Genomic DNA, 27,149 nt, shown 5'->3' with positions numbered 1-27,149 from the left:
AATCAACAGAAGTTATGTTTATCATCAGTGGTGGTTCTGTGAGTAAAAAATTATACTTGCACTGTCTTGGAGGCAAGCGCTGCTCAGGGTTTCCTTATTCAGCCCAAACCTGAGGACTGTCTGGGCAGAAGCCCTTGAAAGCCCATCTTCCCCAGGGTGCAAATTACGTGAGCTCCCGCTTCCTCTGCTCAGTTTCTTTTTGTTTCAAGTTATGTATACTGGTAGCTCTGCCTACTCGCTCATTCACTCTAGAATGGTGAATTTAGGGAAATAAAAGCTGCTGTTAAACACACCGTGGCTACTTCCAGTTGCTCATTCTTGGCAACTGGAACAAGTTGCAGGGTGCTGTCTGCTTACTCCCATCTAAACACACGCTCCTCTTTATGACACTGACACACACATGCCTTTTGCCTGATGGCATGTCTGGTGTTCAGCTAGAATCCCAAGCTCTGTGACATTCAGGGTGTCAGGTCCTTTGAACAAGCTCTGTAGCCTCTTCCCCTTCTCCCTGGGCTTTGCCTGCCCATGCGAGGTCTGTATAACCTTGCAGCAGTGTCAAACTGCTGTGGAAAGAGCTGCATGAAGAAGAGCAGGGAGAAGTCTGGCTAGAGGCTCCCTGTTCTTTACTCAGGAGCTCAGACACTTGTCTGCGGTCTCTGCTAGAGCTATATGGCAGCCAAGTTTGGGTCCAGCTGTGAACTTTGCTCATACTGACCCTGAACTGCTAACTTGACTTTATGGTTTTATCTTGGACCTACTATCTTACCACGGCTTTGTCCAGATTGCCAGGACTGCCGACTTAACCTGGTTGCAGTCACTGCACCTACTCTACTTTTGCTCAGGTACTGTGGGACTGTACCTCTTGCTGAGGGACCTGCTTCATGCCTGGCTTGCTGTCAGTGTTGGCTCCTGGGTGACCTTCTCTTGCAGAGCAGCCTGCTTCTGCTGCCTGATATGGACCTCTGAAAAACAGTCACTGCCACTCTATTGGAAGTCTAATCAGGGTGAGGAAGAAAACACTACAGGTGTGTTAATGAGAGACAGACAAGGGTTGTGGTTTAACCCCAGCTGTCAACTGAGAACCAGGCAGCCATTTGCTCAGCCCTGCTCTCCCCTGGTGGGATGGAGAGGAGAACTGGGAAAAAGGTAAAAGTTGTGAGCTGAGGGGAGAATAATTTAATAATAGAAATAAAATTTATAATAATAATAATAACAACAACAATTGTAACGAAAAGGAAAGAAGGGGAGAGGGGGAAGAAATCCAAAAGGAAAAATAAAGCTACAAGTGATGCACAATACAATCTCTCAGCACCCACTGAGCAGTGCCCAGCCGGTCCCCAAGCAGTGATCCACCAGCCCACACCAACCCCCCCCCCCCCCCAGTTCATATACTGAGCATGGCGCTCTATGGTATGGAATATCCCTCTGGCCAGCTGGGGTCAGCCCTGGCTGTGCCCCCCGCAGCTTCTTGTGCCCCCAGCCTGCTGGCTGGCAGGGCCTGAGGAGCTGAGAAGTCCTTGAGTTGGTATAACCACCACTGAGCCACAGCCGCAACCAGCCGCGGGCTGCCAGCACCGCTCTCAGCCGAGCCCAAAGCACGGCACCGCACCAGCTGCTGGGGAGGAAATCACCGTCCCAGCCAACACCAGGACAAGGTACCCATCACAATGCCTACTCCTGTACCGAGGTTCAGTGGTTTCACTTAGCACTCTTTTCCTTGCTGATTACCAGCTGTCAACAGAATTCTCATTGACATTTTAAAACCTCTCCAGGAAGTCTAAGAGTGAGATCTGTTTCTCAGCATGCAGCCCTTTGATGGCTGGAGTCTCCTTCATGGGCACTGTGACCAAGGAACCAGGTACATGCCAGTGCCTGTGGATGCTAGAACTCCAGAATTCCCAGCTGGGGAGAAGCTGTACTCCCCTTTGCTTCTCTTTCCCATTACAAAGAGGCATGTCATCAGGACTGGTAGTCACTTGGGCCAAGACCAGCAGCAGCAGGGATTCCCTGTGCCCCATGGGCATGAGGGCTTATCTAAAAACCACAGTCCCCACAATGACTTCTAACAAGTCTTGAATATGTCTGGTGACACCAGGATGTGCTTCCAGGTGATCCACAGGACACTTTCCTATCCCACCAGGAGAAGACATGTATTCAAGAACAAGTTCAACAGCAACATGACACTGCATCCAGCCTTATCTACCTAGCAACAGTTGTGAATGACCTTAAGGGTATCTTCTCACCAGACACAGAATGTTCCTCTATGGAAAAGTAACCCAGCGGTTAGCATTGCACAACCCATCAGCACTGTTGGTATCCTTTGTCTTGATAGACAGGCACTCGGGGGCATCTTCTGTGCTCTGGCAGCAGAAGAAAAAATCCAGCACCATCTCCACTAAGCACAAACATCTTGGTCTGCCCCTATCCAGAGGAATACAAAGTCTGTCTTACAGTCAAAAGGTGATGAAGAGACTAACAAAAAATGTCAGTCTAAGAAAACAAACTTCTGCATCTAAGTATCTTCAGACAGGTTAACACTAACTGCAGGGCTGTGTAATGTGAAGAAAAGTATGAAGTTGGTGTGAAGATATGTAAGACTGGATGTCACAAGGAGGCTTCTGACAATCAGAAAAATGAGCTCCTGGAAGAAACCTCCAATAAAAATAGTAACAGAAAGAAACTTTTGTAGTAAAGGCCGAGGTCATAATCACTGAAAGGAATTACTGGACATGTTTCCTTCAGTTAACACAGGTGTGAACCTGACAGCCAAGGTGGTCCCCTCAATTCCCTTGCCCCATAATTCAGGAATTACCACAACAGACCTTCTGTATAAGCCATACTTTTGCTGTAAAAACACAGCAAATACATAGTGCAAGGTGCAATAGAACTACAAACTCCACTGTTCCCTGGAACTACCCAGAGAAGTAAATCTAAATTTGAAGAGAATGTTGCTGTAGAGTAGACAAAAAGCCCTTACTCCATAGCTGCCATGTGACATTTTCACCTGGTACTTGACAATGGACTCTCCGCTGTAGACATGTAAAATCCCAGATTTCCCTACATCGCAACCAACAAAAGGGGGAATGAGCAATATTAGTGGAATATTTATTGGTCAAGTGAGGTACAGATGGGACTCGGGCAGACAACAACTGATGAGCCTGAGCTAATCCTAAAAAGACAAGCAGGGGCAAGATGGTTTCATGAGTAGAACTATGAATTTTGCTGACAGGTGTCCAAGTCAGCGAAGACCACAGTTGATGTTTATTAGATCATCTTTTCCTGGTTAAACTGTTAATAGAATTAATCTGTTATTATGAATAGCAGATAACTATTCACAGGGAACGCTCAGTTACCGCCTCCCATGCAGACACCAACAGTTACCTGTTTAGAGCAGGATCTGGGAGGCCCATGCGGTATGCCAAGGGCTGGCACACCAGGACTGCCAGCTGAGCTCAGGAGGAGCCTTTAGGGCCCATTTTCAGTAGGTCTGAATGCAATCCTGTTATCTTTGTGCATGGAAGTCACTGCATCCTGGGAGGCAGTCGAAGTTACACAAGCCACTGTTGGTATCATTGCATGCTGGTTAACGCCAAGAGACTTGAGGTTCTTGTTCTGTTTCCGTGTTCTTGTGGACCCACAGGACTGAGGGTCTCCACACCATGTGTGTTTCCGGAAGACTCTTGCATGTTGCCTTTCAGCACCTACCCGTCCTTCCTTTGATCTGATTTCTGGTTACCGTTTTTCCATTCACACACGTAGGCACCACTCATTCAGGCAAATTCATCTGATATGGGCTTTTATGACATGGATCAGCTCAGGCACTGCATTTCTAAATCTGCATGTGATCCACAGGACACTTCTCTCCAGATTTCAGCTCGCAGCTGCGATCTTTACCACGAATCCCTTTGGACACAGCTCTCTTGTATTTATGTACAATTTATACCTTTATGGTTGCTGCACATTAAAACCTAGAATTTTAAAATATGTCACTCAGTGCAAAGAAACCAGGAGGCAAATAGCTATAGCCCGATTGTTTTAATTCGGTCTACCACATGCCGAGACACTGAGCCCACTCAGATGACAGGAACTGGGTCTCCACAGAGCTCTGTTTTCTGCAGTTTTGGCTCCAGGCGTGTTGGGTTTCTAGTTAAACTGGCAGAGCACACTAGTTAAACTGGCAAAGCACAGCAGATCCTTGCCTATAAGTTGTGGGTCTCCAGCCCGCGCAGCCGGACAGCATTCCGGGGACTGTCATCCTGCAGCTGCTTCTGCTGGCCCTCAGCTGCTGCCCCGTCAGCCCCTCTGGCCCCAAAAGGTGGGCAGGTGGGGGAGCCTCTGCCCCAGCCAACATAGCCACTTGCTCTGCAGCGTTCAGGGAGAGCTGCTGTACTCCCCACTTACCAGACAGTGCTGTTGGTAAGGGCTTCTCGTAAGCTGTCAAACTGCTGCAGGTAAAGCCAAACTCCTAAATATTTATCCTACAGTGTTATTGAATGGACTTAATCAGGATACGAACCTTTTTGTGCAGAAGGCTGTATTCATTTCTAAAAGACTCCTCCAGGTCTTAAGACTTTTAGTCCCATAGGTCTGTGAAAGTGGGTGAGGAAGATAAACACACATCTTGTTATCTAGAGTTAATACAGTCTGCTCCAAAACTTGTGTGGGGGCTATATAAGTATGCATCTTTGAACTGCTGTTATCTTAAAACAAAACATAGATGGAGCTAATACGCGATGCTAAGGTAAAGATGATTGTGTCTGCAGGAAAACAAGCAGTTAGGAAGGAAACCACTTTCTTACTTGGGCTGTGCTGGAGGGATTATGAGTTTCAGAGAAATTAGATGTATCCTGTGGTTAAGTTAAACCTGAGCATTGATAAGGATTAATCTCTGTATCTCAAACTGACAATGGTTTAAACAAACATCTGAAATGAAGTCATCTGAAGTGGCATTTACCTTTGTGTATCTTTACGAATGTATTTTTCAAAAACTTCCAAAAGCTAGTCATACGTTTTGTTACTCTTGTGGGCCCAAATGCTTTCGGAGAAGTGGCTGTAAGAAATCTTCCAACAAAAGTATGACTTGAGAAAAGTGTACTTTAAAAAAACACATGTATTTGACAAAATTTGTTTTTATAGAGGGCTTAAGTGCAAGCCAATATGATTTATATTGTAAGAAAAATTAAGATGTCATTCAGTTTCAGAATAAACTATATTTCAATCTTATGATCCATTGAATGTCTGTGTCCCCAAGAGTTAAATAGAAAGTAAAGTCTTAGTGACTTTTTCTTGGAATTGTGGTCTAAGGCAGATGTTTGTGGTGCACTTTCTCTGAGACATTTTAATTTATACATGGAAACTTTGGTGGCTTCTTTTTGTGGCTATTATTTCTTTCTGTCCCATTTTTCCTTAAAAATAATAATGAAAAAAATCTTTTAGTATGATTGTGTTGCTTCCCCCCCCCCCCCCCCAGTTTTTATTAGTTCCAAGTAGTCATGAAATCACTGTTTATTCAAGCCACGTATGGTAAAGTTAACTTGAGGTAACTGTCCACGGTTTCATCATGAGTATGCAATCAACTAACGACAGAACAACTGATCCAATGGCTCCTGAAAAGTTGCATTAACGATGGTGCATTATGCTGTGACCTTTGCTTCAGAGGATTGTGAGGTGACCCCTGTTTTTTAATTAAATGCCAGGACCTCAGTTCTCAAGATCAAAATGTTTTTTTCCAAGTTTCAACAGAAGGGAGGTGATGTGTGTATGTCTGTGCTTGTCCCTTTTCTAAGATAAGATTTCTAAACTTTTTCTCTAAATTTTTAAATCCTTCATCCCTGAACTTGAAGGCACAGATAAAAACCAGTGGATCAGGTCTCTCTGGCAGCTGTCTCCAGGCCCTCAGGTCCTCCAGTACTTAGCTCCTAAGCTTCTTACTCTACTCACCAGCAAGCCCAGCTTGAAGTTTGCTGGTACACCACCATCTCCATCTGCATCTGTGTGGTACCACACTAAAAAACATCAACTTTGTCTTACATTTAGGTGTGTTTTGTAGCCTATCAGCAAAAGCACAAAAATTCTTATCAGCCAACTGCCAAAACCAAAACTCTGCTGTGGACCTCCTGGGGATGCAGTGGAACCAGCGATGCCCAAAAATGCCAGGGCTGGCGTGACAGCTCATGGATGCAGGCTTCCCTCTGAAGGAATAAAGATGCCCAGGGACAGCTGTGCTCCAAAAGCCACCAAACATGAGGGGTAGCCAGTGGTGCTGGGCTGGCTTCCTGAGCTGCTTGTGTGTGGTGAAGGAGCTAGTAGCACCCAAAAGCACCAGGCTGTGGCATAACATAACCCCAAATGTTGGAAAATTCCAGAGAACACTTGAGAACAGGGGTTCCAAGTCCCTCACTTCTGCCAGCCGCACCTCCCCAGGATGGACTTCTGGTCCTTCTGGTTTGTGGGGAACAGAAGAGTGGACAGCACTGCTATGTGTATCCCATAATCTCCGTTGTTGGGGGGTTGGGAGGATCTTTGAACAGGAAGCCACGAACCTCCTATAATTTCTTCATAGTTCTGAACCTGAGGCCTCGGTTTCCCCAGGAAGTCGAGGCACATCCTCCTGTCCCCCTCCCCGCCCTCCCAGAAGAGCTGCACAGGCACATGCATGGGGGCTGCTGGCTGTTCTGCACACAGGGTCAGGGTCAGCTCTCCGTGCAGAGGGGCTTGTGGCAGCCTTCTGCAGGGGGTGGGGGGGAAGACCAACACTACCCCAGGTGGGGCTGGAGGCTCTGCTGCCTTCACAGCTCAGACGTGGAGAGAGCAAGAGGCAGAAATCCACTGGGCAAGAGAGGAAACGTGGTTCCAAGTTGTGGTTAAAACATGCAGTGACCTGGGTTAGCTGACAATGACAGGTAAGAGCCTTAAAAATTGTGGAACAGAAATTAAACCAGTGAACACAAATGGAAACATTAAAAACAACTGTTTTTCAAGGTTAACTTTCCATAAACATGTAAGAGTGTGTCCATGTCCTTGTCCTATGTAACAAAGCAATGCTTTATAACATCTGTTACAAGTGACAGTCCATAACAGAACCTCTTTAGGGTCACAGCAGAAATTGCACTGAAGGAGCATCTCCCCTGAAGTGAGAAGCGCTGTTAACAGGTTTCTACATGATGCAAGTAAACAAGCAGGACATGTTGGGGATGGCAGGAAATTACTTTGCATAAGTTATTTTGAAGTGCATTTCAGAAACTGGAGGAAGCCTTTTCCCAGATAAACTCCACAGGCTGGAGTTCCAGCAGGAATTATTCTGGAGTGAAAGGTTTTACTAGAGCATGACTGAACATTTGTTCTTCAGGATTCTTTTTCCCTAGGTATCAAAGAAAGATTCAGAAAGAGCGAGACTGAAAATAACTCTAATCTAGCTTAAGAAAGTGCTTTCAGATGGTGATCCTAGGGATGCAAATCAGTTAATAACTTTCTACTGCTGCCCACAACATTTGCATATTTTCCAGTGCTAGTGATTGATTGTTGCTAATATTGCAATTCTGGTTTCCTTTTGTAATTACATTAGGGGTGTGTGAGTGAATCCTACACATACAGGAGAAAAACAGGAAAAAACAATTCTATCTAGTACTGTAGGAAGGAAAAATACATTTAAAGGAAGTCAAGGGAGTGGAAAGAAAGACTGCAAAAAAGATCTGAGCACCTTTTCATGCTCACTGTTCTGGCACAAGATCTTCTTGCAAAAGTTCTCATCACTACACCACAAAAATCATTCTGTATGAATTTGTGTAGGGTGCAGGTGGAGAAATATTTAACAGAAAGCAGCAGGTTGAAGAACTGAAAACTGCATGCTTAGAGGTGTCATGAGAATGTCTCCCAACCACTGATACACTCCAGGCACCAGTGGTACTGTGGAACCCACAGGAACTGGTAAGTTCAGAACATGAGAAGACTGACGGATGGGTGCTCAGCCACCAGCACCCACTGGTGTCAGCACAGGTTGAATAGCTCAGGGCACAGCCAAGGAGGCAATGGGTGTTATATACAAAGATTATAAGATTAAATATATACATATCTATGTATATTTGATGAGAGGAAGGATCCCTTTAGGAATTTTCTGAACATTGTTCTAAAAGCTGCAGTTGGGCAGCTGTTGAATAAACAGCTGGGGCTGGTCTCTCAGCCATTACTCTGAGCAGGCTACTGCAAGTGAGTATGTGTGTGTCGGGGGTGGGGGTGGGTCTATGTGAGACAGAAAGAGAGAAGGGAACTGTGTAAGGGGGTAAGCATGTACTGTTCAAATAGCTATCTATTAATGAAAAAGGTATTCTAAGAAAACAGCAGCTTAATTAGTAAAAGACATTAAATATTTTTTGTGATCTGGGTTTCTCCAAGGTGTAATCTTCTGTCAAGGAAAGTAGGATTTGCAGTAACCCTAATATCACATGTATTGATACACAGAAGGAGACAATCTAGTCAAGAGTTTTAAGTGCTCCTGTTATGTATGTCTGATTGAATCCTTACATTTTCAAGTTTGGAGAATAGAAAAATGCCTGTATCTTTCCAAGGAAATAATTTCAGCACTGAACATTTGGGTGCCAAGTATGATGAGTCACTTTTGACTAAACTTTCAAGGTTTTTATATTTTTACATTACATACAACATATATTGAGCACAATTTCAAGATACTGTCTTAAAATTATTTATCACCCTTTGCAAGTACCATCTGTGTACAGACATTAATCAAACTAAAATCAGGATAGCAGTACTGCTCTTCAAATACTACTGTGATAAACGCAGAGTTGTGGATCCCTGGGAAAGCCTCCAAGATGCCATAGGATTTTCCATTTCTCTTAGCTCAGGAAAGAATGCTTTGATTGTAAAAGCCCCTCAGTAACCACAAGGATGCAAACTACAGTGAATGGCTGTTTGCATATACTGTTTGAACCATTTACCTCTTTCTACATTTAACCTGTATTGTCTTTCTGCACAGTTCCATCTTGTGTCCAGAAAGAACAGGCAATAAAAAATTTAGGAATTAACTGGAAGCTGTGCCAGTTACGCTGCATTTGCTTTGTAACTACTGCCTGAAGAGTCTACAGAAGTAGAAATGAGTATTGCACACCTAGAACAGAGCTGACCTAGCCAATACCAATAACCAAGGCTCTGGAGGTTACATGACATTGATTAGGGAAAGCAGAGGGATAGAATCCCCACAGGGGATTTGGAACCCATGTACAAAGAAAGAACACTCAGGGCTTCTCTAGAGCAAAATATAGGCCAACAGCACGTAACCCAAGCGTAAGCATGACATCAAATCCCCAGGAACACACTACAGCTCCTATCTGTAGGATTGGATCTGCGTGGGGTTTTTTTCCCATCCTATTTCTACTGGATTTTTGTCCAATAAACATTTCACATAAACCTGATAACCCATGACAGAAAAGGAACTGGAAACAAGGACTCTGCTCCCTGAGCTTGGACAAGACTTGTGCAGCCTGCCATACCAGATACACTGTTTTAGGCACACGGAATAGCTGCATTCCGCTAGCCCCACAAATTATGTGGGGAGGAAAGAAAATGAAGTGTAATGAGAAACTATGCTCTTTTAAAAGATCTATTATTAGGTTTAAGTAGTTATCCAGTTTAATGTTGAAGTCCTGCCTTCCATTTCTGTAAGCAAACGCAGAGGTGTAAAGAACCATCATGCAAGACACCTGGTTGTCAATATATTCCTATGCATGTATATGTTGGTGTGTGCCTGTAGTGTTCATTTCAGGAAGGTCTGTGAGGAATGAACTGTACATGTACTATTGATAGCTCTTCCTATTTCTTAAAATGATGTTCTGATGGGCATTGAAAATAGCATCCATAGCAGGTTTTCCAGAGTTTCAGTTATGAAAATTCCAGCTGTGCTTATGGGTATGCAAAGCAGAGAAGAATCCTGTAGTGATCAAGTCTGTCAATTACATAGCACATCTTTGCATTTCTTGCCTGGAGCTAATGACTAGAATCAAATTACTGTTTCATTACTTGGAAAAAAGGCAAGACTGATTTAGAAAACAAATGAGAGCTGTTTTCCTTTTCTTTCTCTGAAGTACCCATTGATGATCTTTTATTGTACAAAGGGATTTATGATTTACCATTCATCTGTAGGATATTTTAATACCATATGTTGATATTATCACAAACCTGAAGTTCTAACTGTAACCCATTTTATTAACCATTTTGTTCAGAGCCTTTTCAGTGTATGGCTTCATCAGTATCCAATAGTCCACAATCTCATGCAGCATAACAAATTGCAATTTGGATTAAGACAAACAACAAATATCATAATACACCCATATCAATTAGTTGCAACGGCTCACCTCTCACTGTGTCTGTTATGGGGCGCAGGTTCTCCCACTTGCCTCAGCTACGCTGGGTGCCAGTTGTTGCAGTCAGAGCCCAAATCAGTCAGCCTCACATGGGGCACCCACTGTTGCAGCACAAGCAAGCTATCAGGCTGCAACAAGGCTTTTATGGTCAGTCAGATTCTACTTTCCATGCTTTTTGCTCTTCCTCCAGAGGCCATGCCAGGCCACACTCTACTCCTCAGGGCTATTTAACTACTTAGCAAGAACAAGCTACAGCGGCACATTGTCCATGTCAATCAACCCACTGCCTTGGTAGCAAGGCCACAGCTGCAGATTATCAATGCTCATCAACCCTCTGCCTTCACTCCTCTACAGTAACAGAAGTAATTTTCTGTCTGTCTGCTACAAAGGAATACTAAAGGCCATATACCTTGTTAAAATACAGTCATAATGTTGCCATACTTTAATACTTCCCTTCAGGGAACAGAAATCACATCACATAGTAATTTAAGAGGAATTTGGTCCTCAGACAAAAATAAAGGCTTCTGATTAAACCAGAAAATTACAGAACTCCAGAAAAGTCTTGTTAGCGGAAAAGAGTTCTGTTTTAAATGCTGGCATCTTTGTTTTATGCTACATTTGAGCAGTTCCCTAGAAAATCTTGTCTTTTTTCTTTTGTCTTTTTTTTTTTGTTCCTGCATCCTCAATACAAAGAACTATAAGACAACATGATTTGTATCATCTCATTCTGCTGACATTAGAACAGGATAAGCTTTGAACTTTGCTTGTTTCCTGATCTGATTTATGATACCAGATTTTAAATAGACCTGCCAGTGCATCTAATTAACATTGGCGTGTGTGGAAATAGTTGGGATGTTTTAGAAAGATCTGGTAAGATGAATTTCCAATCTCCTTCGTGATGGGGGAATCAAACCAACTTCCAGCTTACAAACAAAACAGAGAAAAGAAAAATGCCTACTATCAGATAAGATGCATAACATTAAAGAATCTTAACTCTAGTAACTATTATTTTCTTACTAGCAAATGGGTTGGTTTTTTTCCCAGAACAAATATTTGTCAATCTTATTTAATAATTTATCTAATAGAACAACAAGGATTTAGTAGACTGTGAGATGCATTTTAAAGATATTTTTATTAATATGACAAGTTAGCTGTTACAGAAAGAAGTTACAGAAAGAAATATCTGCCAGAACATTGACCCTACAAGGTGTATTCCAGTATTTCTGCCTACTTTCTCTTTTAGATTCCAAAACGTGTGTTGAGGCACAGGTAACTCTTTCATTTAACTCTAGGCAAAGAAAGCTTTGGAGGGAAGACCCATTTAAAGAGCCTTAAAGGTAACACAGGAACCTCTTTCAAAGCACATGTCCACTGAGGAACACGGTTAGGCTCTTTGTTCATGAGGGGGGAAATGGAAAAGAAACAACATAATGTAAATCAAATCATATGATAAGGGCTATTCCTGCTGAGCAGCCACGTACCTTATGGCTCAGCCTGCAGCAGGACAAAATGCATGTTCTCTGGGTTGACCGTACCCCATGTGTCTTGCTTGTTCCTGTGGCCAGAGAGGTCAGAGTTTGTTTCCCCAGGGCCAGTAAGAGCATGCCATACAGGTGCAGAGGGTACACCAGACCTCCCAGCACATGTGTTTTGTGCTGCTAAGCTGGGAATAACCCTTTTTCACAGATGGTGAAGATGCCACATCATGGTGTCATTGCCATGTCCTGCCATAGAAAATTCCTCTGTGAGCCACTGCTGTCACCTGTGGAACAGTTTATAAGGGGAAGAATGACTCCCAACAGAAATAATTATTTGACTTGGTATTTTTAAATCTCTTTGAAGACCCAGTTCCAGCACTTGCTCAGTTGACAGATAGATTGCTTCAAGCAGACTGAACGTGATGACATCAAAACCAGGTATGTGAAATCAGAATGGGCTTTGTCCACACAAGTGATGGTCACTTTAAAAGAACGTAAACTCCCACTGCAACTGAAAAAGATCATAAACTTCCAGTCCTAGTCTAACGATAATGTGCTGAGTTTTGGACTCTGCCAAAACATGTGATTTGTCCAGGAAATTGTAATTTATTTCTAAAGCTGAAGGAATTCCTGTGTAGAAAAAATTATAGGACACAGCTTGTCAAAATTGAGACACTTCACGAAGATGTGCAATTTCTAGAAAATTTTAAAGATAATATCAAGCCATGCATTTAAACATTTCTGAACTACTTTATCAGTAATGCTAATTAATTAATTTAAATATTTTAGTAATTTAATGATACTTGACAATATTTAAATGACAAAAATCCATGCTTCTGATTTGAAGAATCTATTCTCCATAGCAAATCCCAAAATAGTATCCTGTCAATTCATTATTCAGAAGAGTCTGATATTAAGGAAATTCTTTTTCCTATCCAATATACCTTTTTGCTGGGAACAGAGACACTGATTACTAGTTCATCAATAGCAGGAAGCTCAGAAGGCTGTCTCATTCTTTACCAAATCATACTGGAATCTTAAAGATGCTTTTAGAATCAACAAATATTTTTCTACTTAGAGAATCAACAAGCAGTCAAAAATTTTTGGGAATTCCTTAGCATCCTCATTATGTGCTAACTGACCAGAAACAGCTTTCAAGTTTCATATTCACATTTAAAATTTGCACGTGCTGGTGCTTAAGCAAGTCTGTTCTGTCAGCATCATGAGTCTGATTTGTAACTTAGAGCATTTTGAGTGATTACATTATTGTCCAGGTCTTGGCCTTGTTTTTCTGCTGTCTTAGAGAAACAGTGGTGATTTCTAAAGAAATACAGCAAGCAGAGTACATGTATTCTGCAGGCAATCATCTTTCAACATAGGAGAGAACTTTTAGAATTCTTCATTACAAGATCATGTCTAAGTGAAGCAAATTCCCAGCTTCTTCGCGTTTCCTATAGCCTACTCATTCATGCTTCTATTACTTCATACCTCTGGTGGTGACTTGGATCTAAACTGGAAAGCCCAGACTAGCCCACTGTCTTTTCCATGGATTTAGTTCTGACAGGACAGCTTGCATGGTGCAAAACCCTAGCTAGTAGCTCTCGAAATTTGGGGTTGCTCCATATTAAGACCATTGAGTGTCCTGCAGGACAGGCAGCCATTACAGCTATACACATGGCTTCCCCGATGCTTAAAGGTAAAAAAACGTCAGCTAAAATTGGAACCAAAGAAATAAAATACGTAACATAGAAGATAAGGAAGGAAAGGACTGACTTGATGGCACCAATATGGGCCTCTAAGCTGGGATTCCTGAAGCCAGTTGCACTGTTTTGTATCTGCCTGGTGTGTATCCAGAGAGATCTGATCAGCAGGATGCTTGAAACCACAAACACTATTAAAGGCAAAGCTATACCAGCATTACAGAGAATAATCAATAAAAAGAAACTAGCTTTCATTGTGACTCTCCTTTCTGAAGAATTTGTCATGGTTGAAGGAGCAGAGAAGTTGTCGTGCACATCGTAGACATCCCAGGCGAAAGGAAGAGAGGTTGCAAAGGAGAAAAGAGATGATGTTATCAGCACCCAGGGCACGAGACAGGAAATTCTTTGCTTCAACCAGATGAAGAAAGACTGAGTAAAACTAGCAATCTTGATACAATAGAAGGCACTAAGCCAGGCTGCAGACCAGAAGCTGGAGTAGTTCAGAAACATAAAAACTGTCTTTAAAATTACAAACAAATGTTCTTCATAATAGGAAGTTTCGCAAAACAGACTTAGGAACAAATCCAGCATCATCCAGGACTGCAAAAAGAATCTGGATAAACTCAGAAAGATCATAATTGCATCATATGAGGACAATATTTTGCTCCTGATGCAGCTAGTTGAACTGGCAACCAAAATAGTTCCATTTCCTAGAAGTCCTGCCATGGATTCAATTATAGCAATTGCTAGAAAAAGGAGAGAAAGTAACATGGACATAGCAACTCAAGAACTCGCAATTTTTACTCAGCTTTTCATGGGCTCCTGAAAGCCTTAGACTTGCAGGGCAATGCTACTAGCTGTTAACAGTGCATGCTCACCTATTTATATCAGAGGAAGAAGTATCATAATAAGTCATTTAATATCTATGTTATTTTACATTTTTTGATGATTAAAATAGCTCAGCTGTTTTCTCTAATCATGCAAATTCGATAAAGATTCAGTTACAGACTTTTCAGTTCAGAAAAAGGATTTGCATTTAAAGGGCTCAGATGCACTTTTAAAAACTTGTGGTAATCCAGTTCACAGAACTCTCTGAATTTATGTATTTACAGGTGGAGAAGAGTTTCACATGTGTGTATGCTGTCTCATGCTAGGACTGGGCCCCATGCCCCTGTCTGTCGGGAGAGAAAGATCATTTCAATATCAGAAAGTGCAAGAAATGTAAGACATTTTCAGAAAATACACAATTAACTAAATTTTGTACACAAATGCTTAAAGCATCTTAAACCTGTTTGAAGAGCTTGATCTGATTTCCACATCTGGCCATGATGCAGTTATTCTTCCTCTTCCCTCACTCCTGCACCTGTTTGGCAAGCATTCTCACTGTGGGTCCTAGGTTTGCAGAAAAGACATTCAGCTTGGCTACTATTTGCTTTATTTTTCCTAACAAAACAAAGGATTCAGACCTTGGTTCAGCTTAAGTAACTAGAATGGAATAGCTAGTGCTACCTAAGGGGAGCATTTGTCTGGCAACTGACTGACAAGCTAACTGGTGCTGCTGCCATGCTGCTGGGTTTTATTCTGCTCCTGCTGTCGTCTCAGTTAGATTTATCCAGAAAGTACCGGACCAATCTTTTTCTCCAGGAAGGGGAAAACTGAGGTGCTGGAGGGTAGATAATTTCTTCACGCTGCAGAAGATGACCCTCCAGCTCCTGAGGTCGTATGGTGTTATGTGCCTGGGTGGGCCACAGGAATGGCCAAATTTTGACATCAAGAAGGTCACCTTCAAGGTTCTATGCAGTAACCTAGTGCCTGTCACCAAGTGTCACCTTATCACATTCTGGGTGCCAACACTTGTGAAGAAGGTCCTCTACTGCATTGTGTAGCCTTACCATCTCAATGTTGATTGCTAGGCAGCCAATTTGAAGTTCATAGCACAGATGGAGGTGCAGGTCTCCCAGGCCATTTTCCAGACTGTTTACCCATGAGTCAAAGACATCACAGAGATAAGATGGGTGTTAGCTGAACCTGAACTCCCCATCTTCATGGACACAATGTGTACGTACATATCCCTGTATGCTATTTATGAAGAGGCTAACATCAGTACATTTAAAAAGCTACTCAAAATGTTGCAAGTCCAGAGAGACAATTATGGATGAAGTATGCATTACAATGGCCATGGGTGTCAAGGAGTATCAGGAGGAGCTGTTCCATGAGGGAAAGTGAAGAAGTTACCAGAAGGCAAGGCAGGGACAGTAAGGGCAGGGTCCAGCATGCCATCCCACAGCATATGAGCAAGGATACCAGATAAGCTCTGTGATGGTAACTGGGGTCAGCCAGCAGCCCACTGATTGTCAGACAAGTCCATAGTGATAAGGCATGTCCAAGACCAAGCCAGGAATTCAAGTCTGCAGGTCAGGATCAGCACCCAGACCAGCTGAGCATGTGTCAAGGCACAGGCATAGCTGCAGTGCTGCCCAGGCAGAGACCAAGGGTGAGCATCCTAGAAGCATCTCCTGAAAGTATGGGGGGCCAGGCCCCACTGCAGCTTCCCGCAGCAATCTGTGTCAAGGCTGTGAGTGCTGGCTCTGCACTGAGGCAGGCAGACACCTCAGCAGGGGCAGGGAATGGCCCAAGACCTGACAGCACTGCTGGGGCAGCACCTGAGAACTTTGTCAGTGAGTCCATTCCAGTACCATCTTTCTGACATCTGGTGGTAAAACGAATAATATCAGTGCTATTCAACACAAGTAAATTCCAAGGGTTCGACCAAAAAAACCCAGTTTGTTTAAACAGGATTAACTTCTGCAGTAGATAGGTAGTTAATTACTAAAGTAGTTCAGTAAATGTATAGAGAACAAGTGTACCGTGTACAGTATTCTGGGCTGTTTGAACAGGAGCATAGCCAGTAGACCAAGGGAAGTGATTCTCTCAGCACTTTTTAAGACAGCATCTGGAATGCTGCATCCAATATTCAGGGGTAATTTTATTTTTCTAGTGACTGGAGACTATTAAATCTGCAGATTCAGTAGGTTTGGATTAGGTGCAAAGTTTTTGGAAGACAGATTCAGAATTCAAAATCATCTTGACAAACTAGAGATGCAGACTGAAAAAATATGGACAGATACTTATAGACACAAAAAGACATGCATAAAAATGCTGGATGAGGAAGAAGGTGTCAACAGAAGTACAGGGAAGGATCTGGTGGGTACAGCAACAGTTGTGAAGACAATCATAAAACTACAGCTGGGATGCTGTGAAATACAAACAGCAGTTTTTGTTTGCTGTACAAATTAAGGCATTGTACTGTTCTGTGTAGCTCTAGCAAGGTTTTTCTGCAGAACTGCAAATTTAAAAAAAAAAATGCACAAATTGAAAGCACCAGACTTGTTTAGTTTAGAGAGAAGAAATCTGCAAAAGGTCTTACGCATGCAAAAAATAACTCTGAAGCTCTTCTCCATGTACATTATGGGGAGGGCGAGGAGTGTCAGGCTTCATAATAACTAAGTCTGATCCTTTTTACAATTAGAGTGTTAAAACTCAGAGGAAAAAAAGTCACATATATTCTTATTGCAAAATTTTTAGAAGATTTTGAACAAGAAGCTGCAAGAGTGTCACAGAGGGAAAGCTGATCCTGCCTTTGAGAAAAGAAGTGAATGACAGCACAACTTGGTCATTTAACTACGTAGAAGTCTAGTAAACATGCATTTGTTTCCACTTCATCAGTCTGGGAGAAAATCTTTCCCAGCTAATTAGGCTGTTCAGTTTGTCTTTTGACTTTGTGTATTGGAGTCTTTACTTCTTAGTAATACCTCATAGTCACGCAGGAAATTAGCTAATTTCAAAACATGCCACATTGCTGGGCAGATACAAACCACTCCATTTACAGATGCATCGGTAAGTTACCTGGCAGCTCAAACCCACACGGTACGTCGGGATCAAGGAGTGGAACGCGAAATCTCCAGAGTCCTGAGTTTAGGCCTTAACCGCTGACAGAGTGCAGCAGCTGGAGGTACCAAACAGGATGAAAAGCATAGGAAGAGACAAGATAAAATGAAAACTTAGTGGAAATACACACCAGGCAATTGAGGGTTCGGCTCAGGAGAGACAAGGTGACTTTTTCTTTTTTTTTAAAAATATGTCAGTCCTCTTTGTGTTTCACAAGCATTTTTTGTGATACTGCAAAGTATATGAAGAACTTTAGAATCAAGTACAATCTAAAACACAGAGGGGGACAGCAGATTTGGGGCCTAAACAGAAGAGGAGAATTTTTATGACCGATGACACTTCAATATCTGGTCCACAGCTGTAATTAAAGGTGAACAATATGGACGTACTTTTATTTGTAAAAAAAATTGGAAAATGGTGTTCTTGCTGACACCTTTTAAAGCATTACCAATGGCCCTGGAATTCCTATAGTTTCTAATTTAACTGTAAACACTATGCTTCCACATAATTTCTAGTTGTGGCATTATAGTTAAAACATACATGTTGAGACACAAACCTCTGAGTTTTGGTCATGACCATTGATTTTAACAGTCATGACTCAAGTGATTCTGCATCAGAAGAACTTAATCTACACATGAAATATAGTTGATTCTGTTTACTAGCCCCATAATGTCTGGAATTACTCTGAAATTTCACCTCACACATCAGCACCCGTTAAGTCATAAGGCTTAGCTCTATTTTGCTGCCACAATCACAGAAGTTAGCCTGGGCATGCTGTAAGCAGGTATTAGTGAACAGCTCCACATCTCACACAAGGCTGCCTCTCATCTCAATCAATTCTGTAGGGCCAATGTGGGCCATAGCTTCGGTGTCATTAAATTCACCACTTTTGATTGTGTTGAATATGAAAGGGGATTTTTAGTTCTACTGACTTTTCAGAATAAGAACTGAATTTTAGAGCAAATATCCTTTTAAATCAGCCTGTAAGCAATTTTAAAAGACAAAGAAGGTAGCCAGTACTTCAAAGAACTATAGAAAATGTTTTTTTAGGATGTATCTCAGAAGGTGGGGCACTGCGAAGAAGCAAGAGCAGAGCTGGTAGACATTCAGTTCTAACAGAGTCCATCTGGCAGCCTGCTCGCCTCAGACATTCCATTTGCCTGACCATGCCTCCACAATAGCAGGCTGCATGGCTGCTTATTCAGGGATTATGTTTTTACCCTTTCTTGCCCTCCTTCATTTTAAATAAAAGTTTCAGAGGCTAAGGCTTGCTTTTCTGAATGGAAAACAATGCTTCGTGGGGGTTTTGGGATGATTTCACTGTTAATGTTTGACTGTGTGAAAAGACAGGCAACTACAGAAAAACCTTTTTAATATAGGTCTTTACCTGGTTGCATAGAAAAAAAATTCAGGTTTGCACTAGTACAGTAACTGCAACAAACTACAAAATCATTAACAATAGCCTGAAGTGTTATCATAATTAAGCTTATTTGTCCTTAGAGATTGTGCCCAGTGAAGCAATAAAATGAGACACTAAAGTGAGATAGACAGTAACACAAGACACTCACATAGGGCAGGATTATGCCCAGGGAAATCCAGGAGAATAGGGTGGGTGTTTTGTAGTTTCAGCTTCAACATCTTCTGCCATTCTTACTTTCAGTGCTTTCCCCTTCTGGCTTCTTTGGCTAACCTTCTTTACCCTTCTGTCTTAATTCTCAGGCTTCCCTTCTCTACTATCTGAAACCCACCCCTTTTCTTTTCTGCCATCAAGGCTACCCTTCCTCTCTACGTCTGATTCACACACCTTGCATCTCTTTTATCCACTTGGCTTCCAGGCCTGAGTATGCTCTTCCTTTTGGGTGGGTTGATGAACCTTCAGTTAGAAGGACCCAGACAGGTCAGGCTAGCCCTCCTTTTTTCTCATCACCTTTAACAGATTCAGCCAGGTAACTGAACTACCACACACTGAGCTAGTCCATGCTTACAGCCTTTGTCTTTCCTCTTCTTCCTGCCTCCTCTGAACCTAATGTCTTTTGCCTGATGTTAGTGGTTAGAAGAATCAGCAACTTTTCTGTCCTTTTTCCTAAATAAAGGTGTTAACAAGTGGCCCAGAGAAGTTGGAAGAACAAGTTGCCCAGGGAAGCTGGGGATGCTCCATCACTCGAAATGTTCAAGGCCAGGTTGAATGAGGCTTTAAGCAACCTGATCAAATGAAAGATGCCCCTGACCATGGCAGGGGGATTGGACTACACAATCTTTAAAAGGTTCCTTCCAGCCCAAACCATTCTGTGACTCTATGATTCTGTGTACCTGGTGGGCTGAAGGTAGATGGGAGAGCAAGTATTTGGTGGGATAAAAAGGCAGTGAAAAATTCCCATCTGCCTATGTGACTAAGAGTCTCTGAGAACAATTTTGCCACAGAAGGGATCACTCTGTGCTACCCATAGGGCAGTTAGAACACTCTGCTAGATCCCTGACTGGCAGCTCCTGTTCTGGGCTGCTTAAAATGAGTTTATCCTGCTATCAGTCCTCCCATCCACAGCAGAGGACGAGGGCTCTCAGATTATATTGCCTCCAGTTTCCTGAACTTCTCTAGTGAAGCAGCAAGCTCTCGCAGTGCTTTGGTGTTCTGATGTTTTCAAAACAAATTTGTGCTTTTGGTGGTGACCAAAACTACTACTAGCCTTTGGCAGACAGTCTTTCATATAAATAAGAATTTCTTTCATGTTGCTTTACCCCACAAATGACACTGCTCACTGGTAGTAGGGCCATCGGTGACCATCTGAGGTAGAAAAGCTCGAGTTAGGCAAGCTTGTTTTTGAAACTAAGCAATCTCTTTGTAAGGGATAACTTTTCCACATGAGTTTCCAAGATGTCTGGTGACATTAACATTGCTGCATCATATTTTTCTAATGTTCGTTTTTTCCTTTAATTACAAAAATCTGGCAAATTTTTGTGCAGTCTATGATACATACCTATTTTGGAAAGGTTGAAGCTGGGATATCAATCTATGAAGTAAAATTTTGCCCTGCCAAAGTGCTGCAGGGGAATTTACCATTCACACAATGCTGAAGATCAAAGTCCCAATTCAATTTCACTTCAGGACAGATATTAAGAAAATAATTTCTGAAATCTGCCTAATTTTCTAACTCTTGAATCTATAAGGAACGCTTATAACCCCATCTGTCAAGCACACATCAATGCACTTAATAATTCCACATTTCTTTGAACCATACACCTATTTAAATCTAAGTCTAAAAGATAATTGCCATTAAACAGTTTTATGTGTGACAGCTGGAAGGCCTGTCCAACACTATTTTTTTCAATGTGCTGATCAGTGTTACATTTGGAAAAGCTAGTGTACTGCTAGCTAGAGAAGAGAAAGAGCCTATCACACAGAAAAAAGCCAGGGGTCCTAATTTGTGGACTCCAGAGAGCAGAGCTGTCATCTGTGCCTCAAAGATAAGAAGGGAATCAGCCGATAAGGATTACTCGTGACGTCTCACACACACACACACACACCAGTCCTTCTTCCTGCATCAGTAGTTAGAAAAAGTTTACAGGGAAACTTTGTTGTATTCAGCAGCTGATAAAGGCATCTTTAAAGAAACTTATGTGCTAGCAGGAAAAAACAGCATGTATACAGCACCATGTTCTTGTACATGTGAATACTGCACGTATGCAGCTCACAATATCCCTGAAGCTCTACAGGCTGTATATTCAATAAAGACGTTGGACTGCACACTGCCATCATGCAATACCCTCCAAGGCAGACCTTCTTCAAGGCTTAAATGCATATGCAGCCATTACACTGTCCTGTGGCACCTAACTTGAAGACTTCCATATCCTATTGATAGTGTGGAAAATGTAAGATATGCTGCCCCAGCTTGTTGCTGCCAGATGCAAATGTGTTCTGCCCTTACTCCAATATGTGCAAGAAACTCTGCTTGGAGAAGTACATAACTGCAGTGTCTGAGTTACTCAGCTTCAGCTAATGGCCACAGTCAGGTTTTTCTGAAGCATGGGTCATCTAATTTGGGGTTAAATATGTCTTATACCTGTGTATCTCAGAGCACAAGCACAGAGAGAGCATATGTGTGAAATAAATCCACATTTTCTCCAAAGAAAGATATGGCTTTTTGAATAAATACAAATCTTAATGATTTCATTCTCTCCATAACAGTTCAACCTTCCTACTGAATTATTTAATGAGCTCTATGCAACAGAATGGTGCTCAGGAGCACAGTCTTCCAATGGAAACCAACAGTCATGTCTGTCAGATCCAGTGTATAATGTTATTATGATCTGTGATGACTTAAGAGATGGAACATAATCTCCATGCCAGATCTTGCAAGACAGTTTTCTCAGCATCACAGCACCACTGAAGCGTGTACTAAATTCGAAGACCCATGCTCTTCACTGAGAAACTGATGTGCATTTCATGTCCTGAAACATCCTATGCACACCTACACTGAGACTGTGATCCAGCTACTTTTCAAGATGTGTCCTGATTCATTTACAAGATCGGAAAAAATTGTCCGTATATACACATTCAAAGTGTTTCTAGATAATGCATGTGGGACAATCCATTTGGTGTGGCATTATTAATGTAACATTTTGTCAAGTTATTTGGTAAAATAACATTTAATCAGCAGGAGGTAGCGGACCTGTTAAAATATACGGGCTCATGAAACCATGTTAACTCCAATCATAACTCACTGGCATATTAAGCAAATGGCTTTTTTGCTCTTCCCAAATTGCATTTTAAAGCTGAATACTTCAGCCAAGATTTTATTACTTTCTTCAATTTGAATTACATTGTGTTCAAAATGATCATAGCCACTTTATAATCAAAAAGGCAATAAATTCCTTGTCCAGAGAAATTTCAAAGCCTAGAAAGTGTTCATGAGAAAAAATAGAAGTAAAATTAATTTCATTACTTAAAGCTTGAGAACTTTAGGATGCTGTAATTAGAAGATGGAAGAATTCAGACACATGGATAAAGCAGATAAATAACCTACATAATGTTATGAACAAATTTGTCCCGTCTGTTTACAAAGGTAACTCCACAGTAAGATCACTTACAGTTAAACCTAGCCAGGCCACTATTGTACCATTTCTTTGTCTATACTACCAGTGCAACTACTGAAAAGCATTTGTGAGAGAGTACTGGAACTGCAGATATTGTGAAAAAAGATGCACAGTAGGGAAGAGTGGAAAAGGCTCAAAGGGGAATGCAGCAGAAACATATGGAAGACTTAAAGCTATGTTAAACCAAAGGATTAAATGGGTTGAATTTTCTTACATATTCCCATTTTGCCGTTTACACAAAGATTTGAGATTTGACTAGCTGTAAATTAATTTAAGCCACAACGAACAGACCACCTCTGTATCTGTTGGACAGTGTGGATCACAGTAATGCTGCTCCCAGCAATGCAAGAGTTGTGACTACCAAGAGCATCTTGTTACTTCCACTAACAAGATTCTCAATCATTTATGCAAGAAGTATTCACAAATTGGATTCTGATGTTAAGATGAAAGGAAGTAGCCTATTGCAAGGCAAGAAAGGTCAACAGGGACCTTTTTTGCTGTATGCAAGGGCCTTTTTTACAGTATGTAGAGCTGTTTGGTAAATGTAGAAATGTATAGCTACCAGCGACCCGAGTGGTGGAGAGGACTGGCAGTAAGTTACTGCTTTCAGTCATGTAAGAAGTCTGTTGTCACAGTATAATCAAAGATGTTAAGAAATTATGCACCACTACAGGAATAGGGGAAAAAGTCAAATTGATGAAGGTGAGAAGATTTGGACTTTAGGACAGTGACCAAAGATTTGGCAAGCTCTGAACAACTGGACAGTTATCTAATTATCTTCAGACTAGTGAACCAAGGCACCATGCTGCCCTGAGAAACCAGTGAGGTGGGGAGGTAAACAGTTCTCTCCTGGTATTCTGCTTGGTTCAGTCTTTTTGGAAGCTGACACCAAACTGCTCCCCACCATCTTTCTCAGCTCCTAGCTGCCACTTGAGAAGGTCTCAATTCCCAAAGTCCACTACTCAGCTTTTAACATCTTAGGGAAGGAATCTGGTTCCCAGTCCGCAAATCAGAGAAACTTCCCTCTCAGATCTTTCCAATATGCATCCTTAGGGAAACAATGACCCCCAGGCTGGGCCGTCACCTGAGAAGCCACAAACCACTGTAAATAGAATCCGTAATGAGCGGTTTCTTTTATGCCTCTTAATGAAAAGAAAAAGAATCAGAAGTAGTTGTGTATTCACCCCTTGAATGGACTTAGGGGTGCAGATGAGCGACAGCACCAAGAGAGTCAGGATGCTGGCCTTGCCTGTGCCGGGGGAGGAGCACGGGATCCAAACCCATGCTATCTTGTGATAGGCAGGGGCCTCCAGGCCCCAGAGCAGCAGGTTGGAACAGGTTAGCAGCAGTGAGAATATCAGACCAAAACAGGCTCGTTGGGTGGGCAGGGTAGTAAGGCTGTTGGGGAGAAAGGGAGCAGCAAAGGGCTGAGGAGAGGCTGGGGGAGCTGGAGAATCACCTACTTCTGTTCGAAAAGGTTTCAGTCCCCTCCAAGGCACAGAGAGACACGTGGATCATCAAGGGAGGCAGAAGGGAACAAAAAAATACACTTTTATGAGAAGCAGAGGTGTTGAGAAGAGAAGGTGGTGGAGAGCAGATGAAGTGTATCCATCCCCCCCTCCCATCTTCTGTAAGGGTGTTTTTCTCAGGGCTTTCCCTTTCTTTTCTCCTCCCCACAGCAATCAGCCAAGCTGGGAAGAGGAGATTGTCTCTGAGCTTAGCGGCGTGTCTCAGCACAGAAGACTGGTAGTAAACAAGCAACAGATCTGCCGGCTGTGGAAGCCACAGGAGCAAAGCCTGAGCAGGGACCAGGATGAGCACTCCTGCAGAGGTAAGAACACAGGCTTGCCTTGCGCCCTGCTGCGCACCTGCGCTGCACCCCTCTTTGCACTGCTGCACTGCGCCGCTCACTGCCCCTGGAACCGCAGCGGCTGGGTCTGCAACAGGGTGTTCAGAGTTAATGATGTGGTATGTGGTGTGAGTAGTCAGAGGTTCTTGCCTTTCTTGTTCCTCATCCTAAAGGCCACTCTGAGGCTGCATTTGGATCTGTCTGAAGCACTGGCCAATACATAGTAGTAGCAGTAGTAGTAGTAGTAGTAGTAGTAACAATAATAACAATTAACAATAACAATATCTTTTATTGTATCCCCATTTTTTTCAACAAATTATTTTAAGGAGTTACTAGTGCACAAAGACACAGATTTTTCCCCCACAAATAATTGTGGGTAAACATGGCATAATGTTCTGAATGTATGCTAAGCCTAATTGCTCCCCACTTAATGCGTTGTCCTTTTCCTGATTTGATGTCTTATATAAATAACTAGTGAAGTGCTAATTGCATATTTACAGGCAAATTGCACCAAACTGAACTGTTAGCTCAGTGTTGCTAAAATGTACAAAACATTCAAGGACAACAGAGATAAGTAAAGTTTTCTGTGTAACTAAATAATACAAAATAGAAATGTGTATGTTTTGTTGTGTGAGAGCTGTTCAATGTATTGCAAGAATTGTGTCTGTAATACAGTCACTTTACCTTGTCTGTAATTTTCCGGCTGAATAATGTGCAGAAATGTTTGATTTGTGCATCCATTATCATATTTCTGTGTGATAAAGATCAGACAACAACCACAATTTTAAAGTTATTGGCTGTGGTTATGCTTCAGGCTTTTAGTACTCCAGAATATGATTCAGCAAACTTTCTGTTTAGTTCCTCATGTTAGCAGGTACTATGGCTAAAATACTATTTCTCAAATGGCATACAATGTGCTCAGTTTATATGCTTAGGTGATTTACTGACAAAAGATAAATTTAAGAAAATGTTGATGTTTTTCTGAGTATTGAGGCATTAGTCTGAAAACATGTCAACCATATAACTAATGTGATAAACACAATTTGGGTAATAGCCAAATTCAGTAATTCGTGGATAATCTACTGGCTGAAAAATAATACACCAAAACTGTCTGGTAAATAGTTATGAAAAATAACTCCCATTCTCCCTGCCTTTGATGTCTTTATTTTAATTTACTAGATTTTCATAAAAGTTAGATGCTTCTATTTCTGCATCAGCACTAAAACACTGGGAAAATGCAAGGTGAGGAAGAAGCGCACAAAAGAACTTCAGTGTCCCTTGCAGAACTGAAGAATGGCTCACAAACAGAAAGAAGGAGATGCTGAAGGAAAATAAAGTTCTTTGGCTGATTTAATTGCATCAAATAGTTCTTGTTTTAGTAATAATAGTACCTGTCAAGATTCTGCTAGCCTAAATCACGCTCATATTTGAATTGGCTGATTCATGTAGTACACAAATTCAAAACTATTCATTTTATAATTAAGGACAATTATAAGTCAGCTTTTAGTCATTTTACAGGCATTTGATCTCACTTAGCTACAGTGAAGCCATTTAAATCTGAGCACTTGCACATTCTTCAAAGAAAAGCATGAAAAAACTGAAATTGTAGTGGAAATTACATTCACCTTCAACTTCATGCAAATACGAATCATCCTTCTCACTTACTCATAATCGAGGCCCATATGGAAAACCTCTGTCAGAGCTTAAAGGCGTTCTATTCTGTTCCACAGGCTTGTTCAAACTATTCACTTGTCCCTTTATGTGGAGCATGCTGGCTGAGGCAGCCAAGCCTCAAAACACACCACAATAAAGTGCTTCTGCTTCCTGCAAGTGTATAATGCTCCTGCATCCTGAGCGTGAGAAGTGTTTATATCCCATCTCCAGTTCCATCCAGTCAAATGCATACTTCCTCGACCAAGGGTCTCTGAATTAGGAAGGGCTCTGTTTTTCGGTGCCTGTGAAACATTTAGTCCATTTGTGGCATAAAAGTGGAGGTCACACAAGACAAGGATTCTGACAGGGCTATTGCCCAGGTCAGTATCTTGACAAGAGTACTGAAAGAGCAGGTGTTTGTATGGTTTTCTTTAAGCTGTTGTCATGGAAAAGATATAAGGGAAAACTAAGTATGACTGCCTTCCTCTATTTTCTTGGTTTATGTAAGTCCACAAGTTCTCTCAAATTCATCCCCAGTAACAGAGTAAAGATTAGAATGACATTCCTGTTGAAGGTGGACTGTTTGAAGAACACTGTTTATCCTTATGGCTCACGTAACACAAACCTTAATACAGTTTCCAAGTAGAGGCACACAACCAATTTCCACCCTTGTCTCTTCTTTTGGCGTATGCTGTGCTCAGCCAGCTACTTCACTAGTTGTTTCACATTGGGTTCTTGAGGGGGACAGTCTAGCTCTCCTACAGTTTTATAAAAAAACTATTATTTAATGCACTTCCCATTTCAAAACGAACATAATGTATAAGCCCAATATAGACCTACTGTTAACTGGGATTTCAGCAGAAATTGCTGTGACAACCTTAAAATACCACTGTCTTGCTAGGATCTCCACAGCCATGACATATCTTACTCAAAAGAGAGAAACAGATGTCCTCTGATAACATGAAACCAAAGAACTGCAAACTTACCAATATTTTGTACTAGGAATAGGTCAGATTTTCAATGTGAAAAGCAAAATGTTCATTGCAGTAGAGAAATC

At 41.8% G+C, this 27,149-nt stretch overlaps 2 protein-coding genes across 15 annotated transcripts in view; one reads left to right on the top strand and one right to left on the bottom strand.

Annotated features, from left to right (window-relative positions):
- Positions 1-7,598: 7,598 nt before the first annotated feature.
- The window catches only part of KEL (Kell metallo-endopeptidase (Kell blood group)), a 40,287-nt gene continuing 20,736 nt past the window's right edge, over positions 7,599-27,149 (top strand). For 2 of the 14 annotated variants that reach the window (XM_055710854.1, XM_055710847.1), the window contains exons 1-4: positions 7,615-7,926; positions 12,216-12,289; positions 14,664-14,772; positions 24,270-24,421. In XM_055710854.1, the coding sequence (XP_055566829.1) occupies positions 12,274-12,289; positions 14,664-14,772; positions 24,270-24,421 (277 nt within the window). In that variant the 5' untranslated portion in view covers positions 7,615-7,926; positions 12,216-12,273. The other 12 variants (XM_055710855.1, XM_055710853.1, XR_008732324.1 and 9 more) reach the window with 11 other exon arrangements.
- Positions 12,297-14,657, bottom strand: LOC102055366 (taste receptor type 2 member 40-like). Its single transcript, XM_005436940.4, has one exon. The coding sequence runs from the start codon at positions 14,326-14,328 to the stop codon at positions 13,378-13,380; it is 951 nt and encodes a 316-aa protein (XP_005436997.2). The 5' UTR covers positions 14,329-14,657; the 3' UTR covers positions 12,297-13,377.

This window comes from Falco cherrug, chromosome 5 (assembly GCF_023634085.1).
Source record: "Falco cherrug isolate bFalChe1 chromosome 5, bFalChe1.pri, whole genome shotgun sequence".
NCBI classification, from domain to species: Eukaryota; Metazoa; Chordata; class Aves; order Falconiformes; family Falconidae; genus Falco; species Falco cherrug.
Note: the sequence above shows the minus strand (reverse complement) of the source record. Positions and strands in the feature narration are given on the sequence as shown.

Bases quoted from the DNA above. Each gene is read 5' to 3' on its own strand.
- LOC102055366 (XM_005436940.4), bottom strand. From the start codon at position 14,328: ATGTCCATGTTACTTTCTCTCCTTTTTCTAGCAATTGCTATAATTGAA.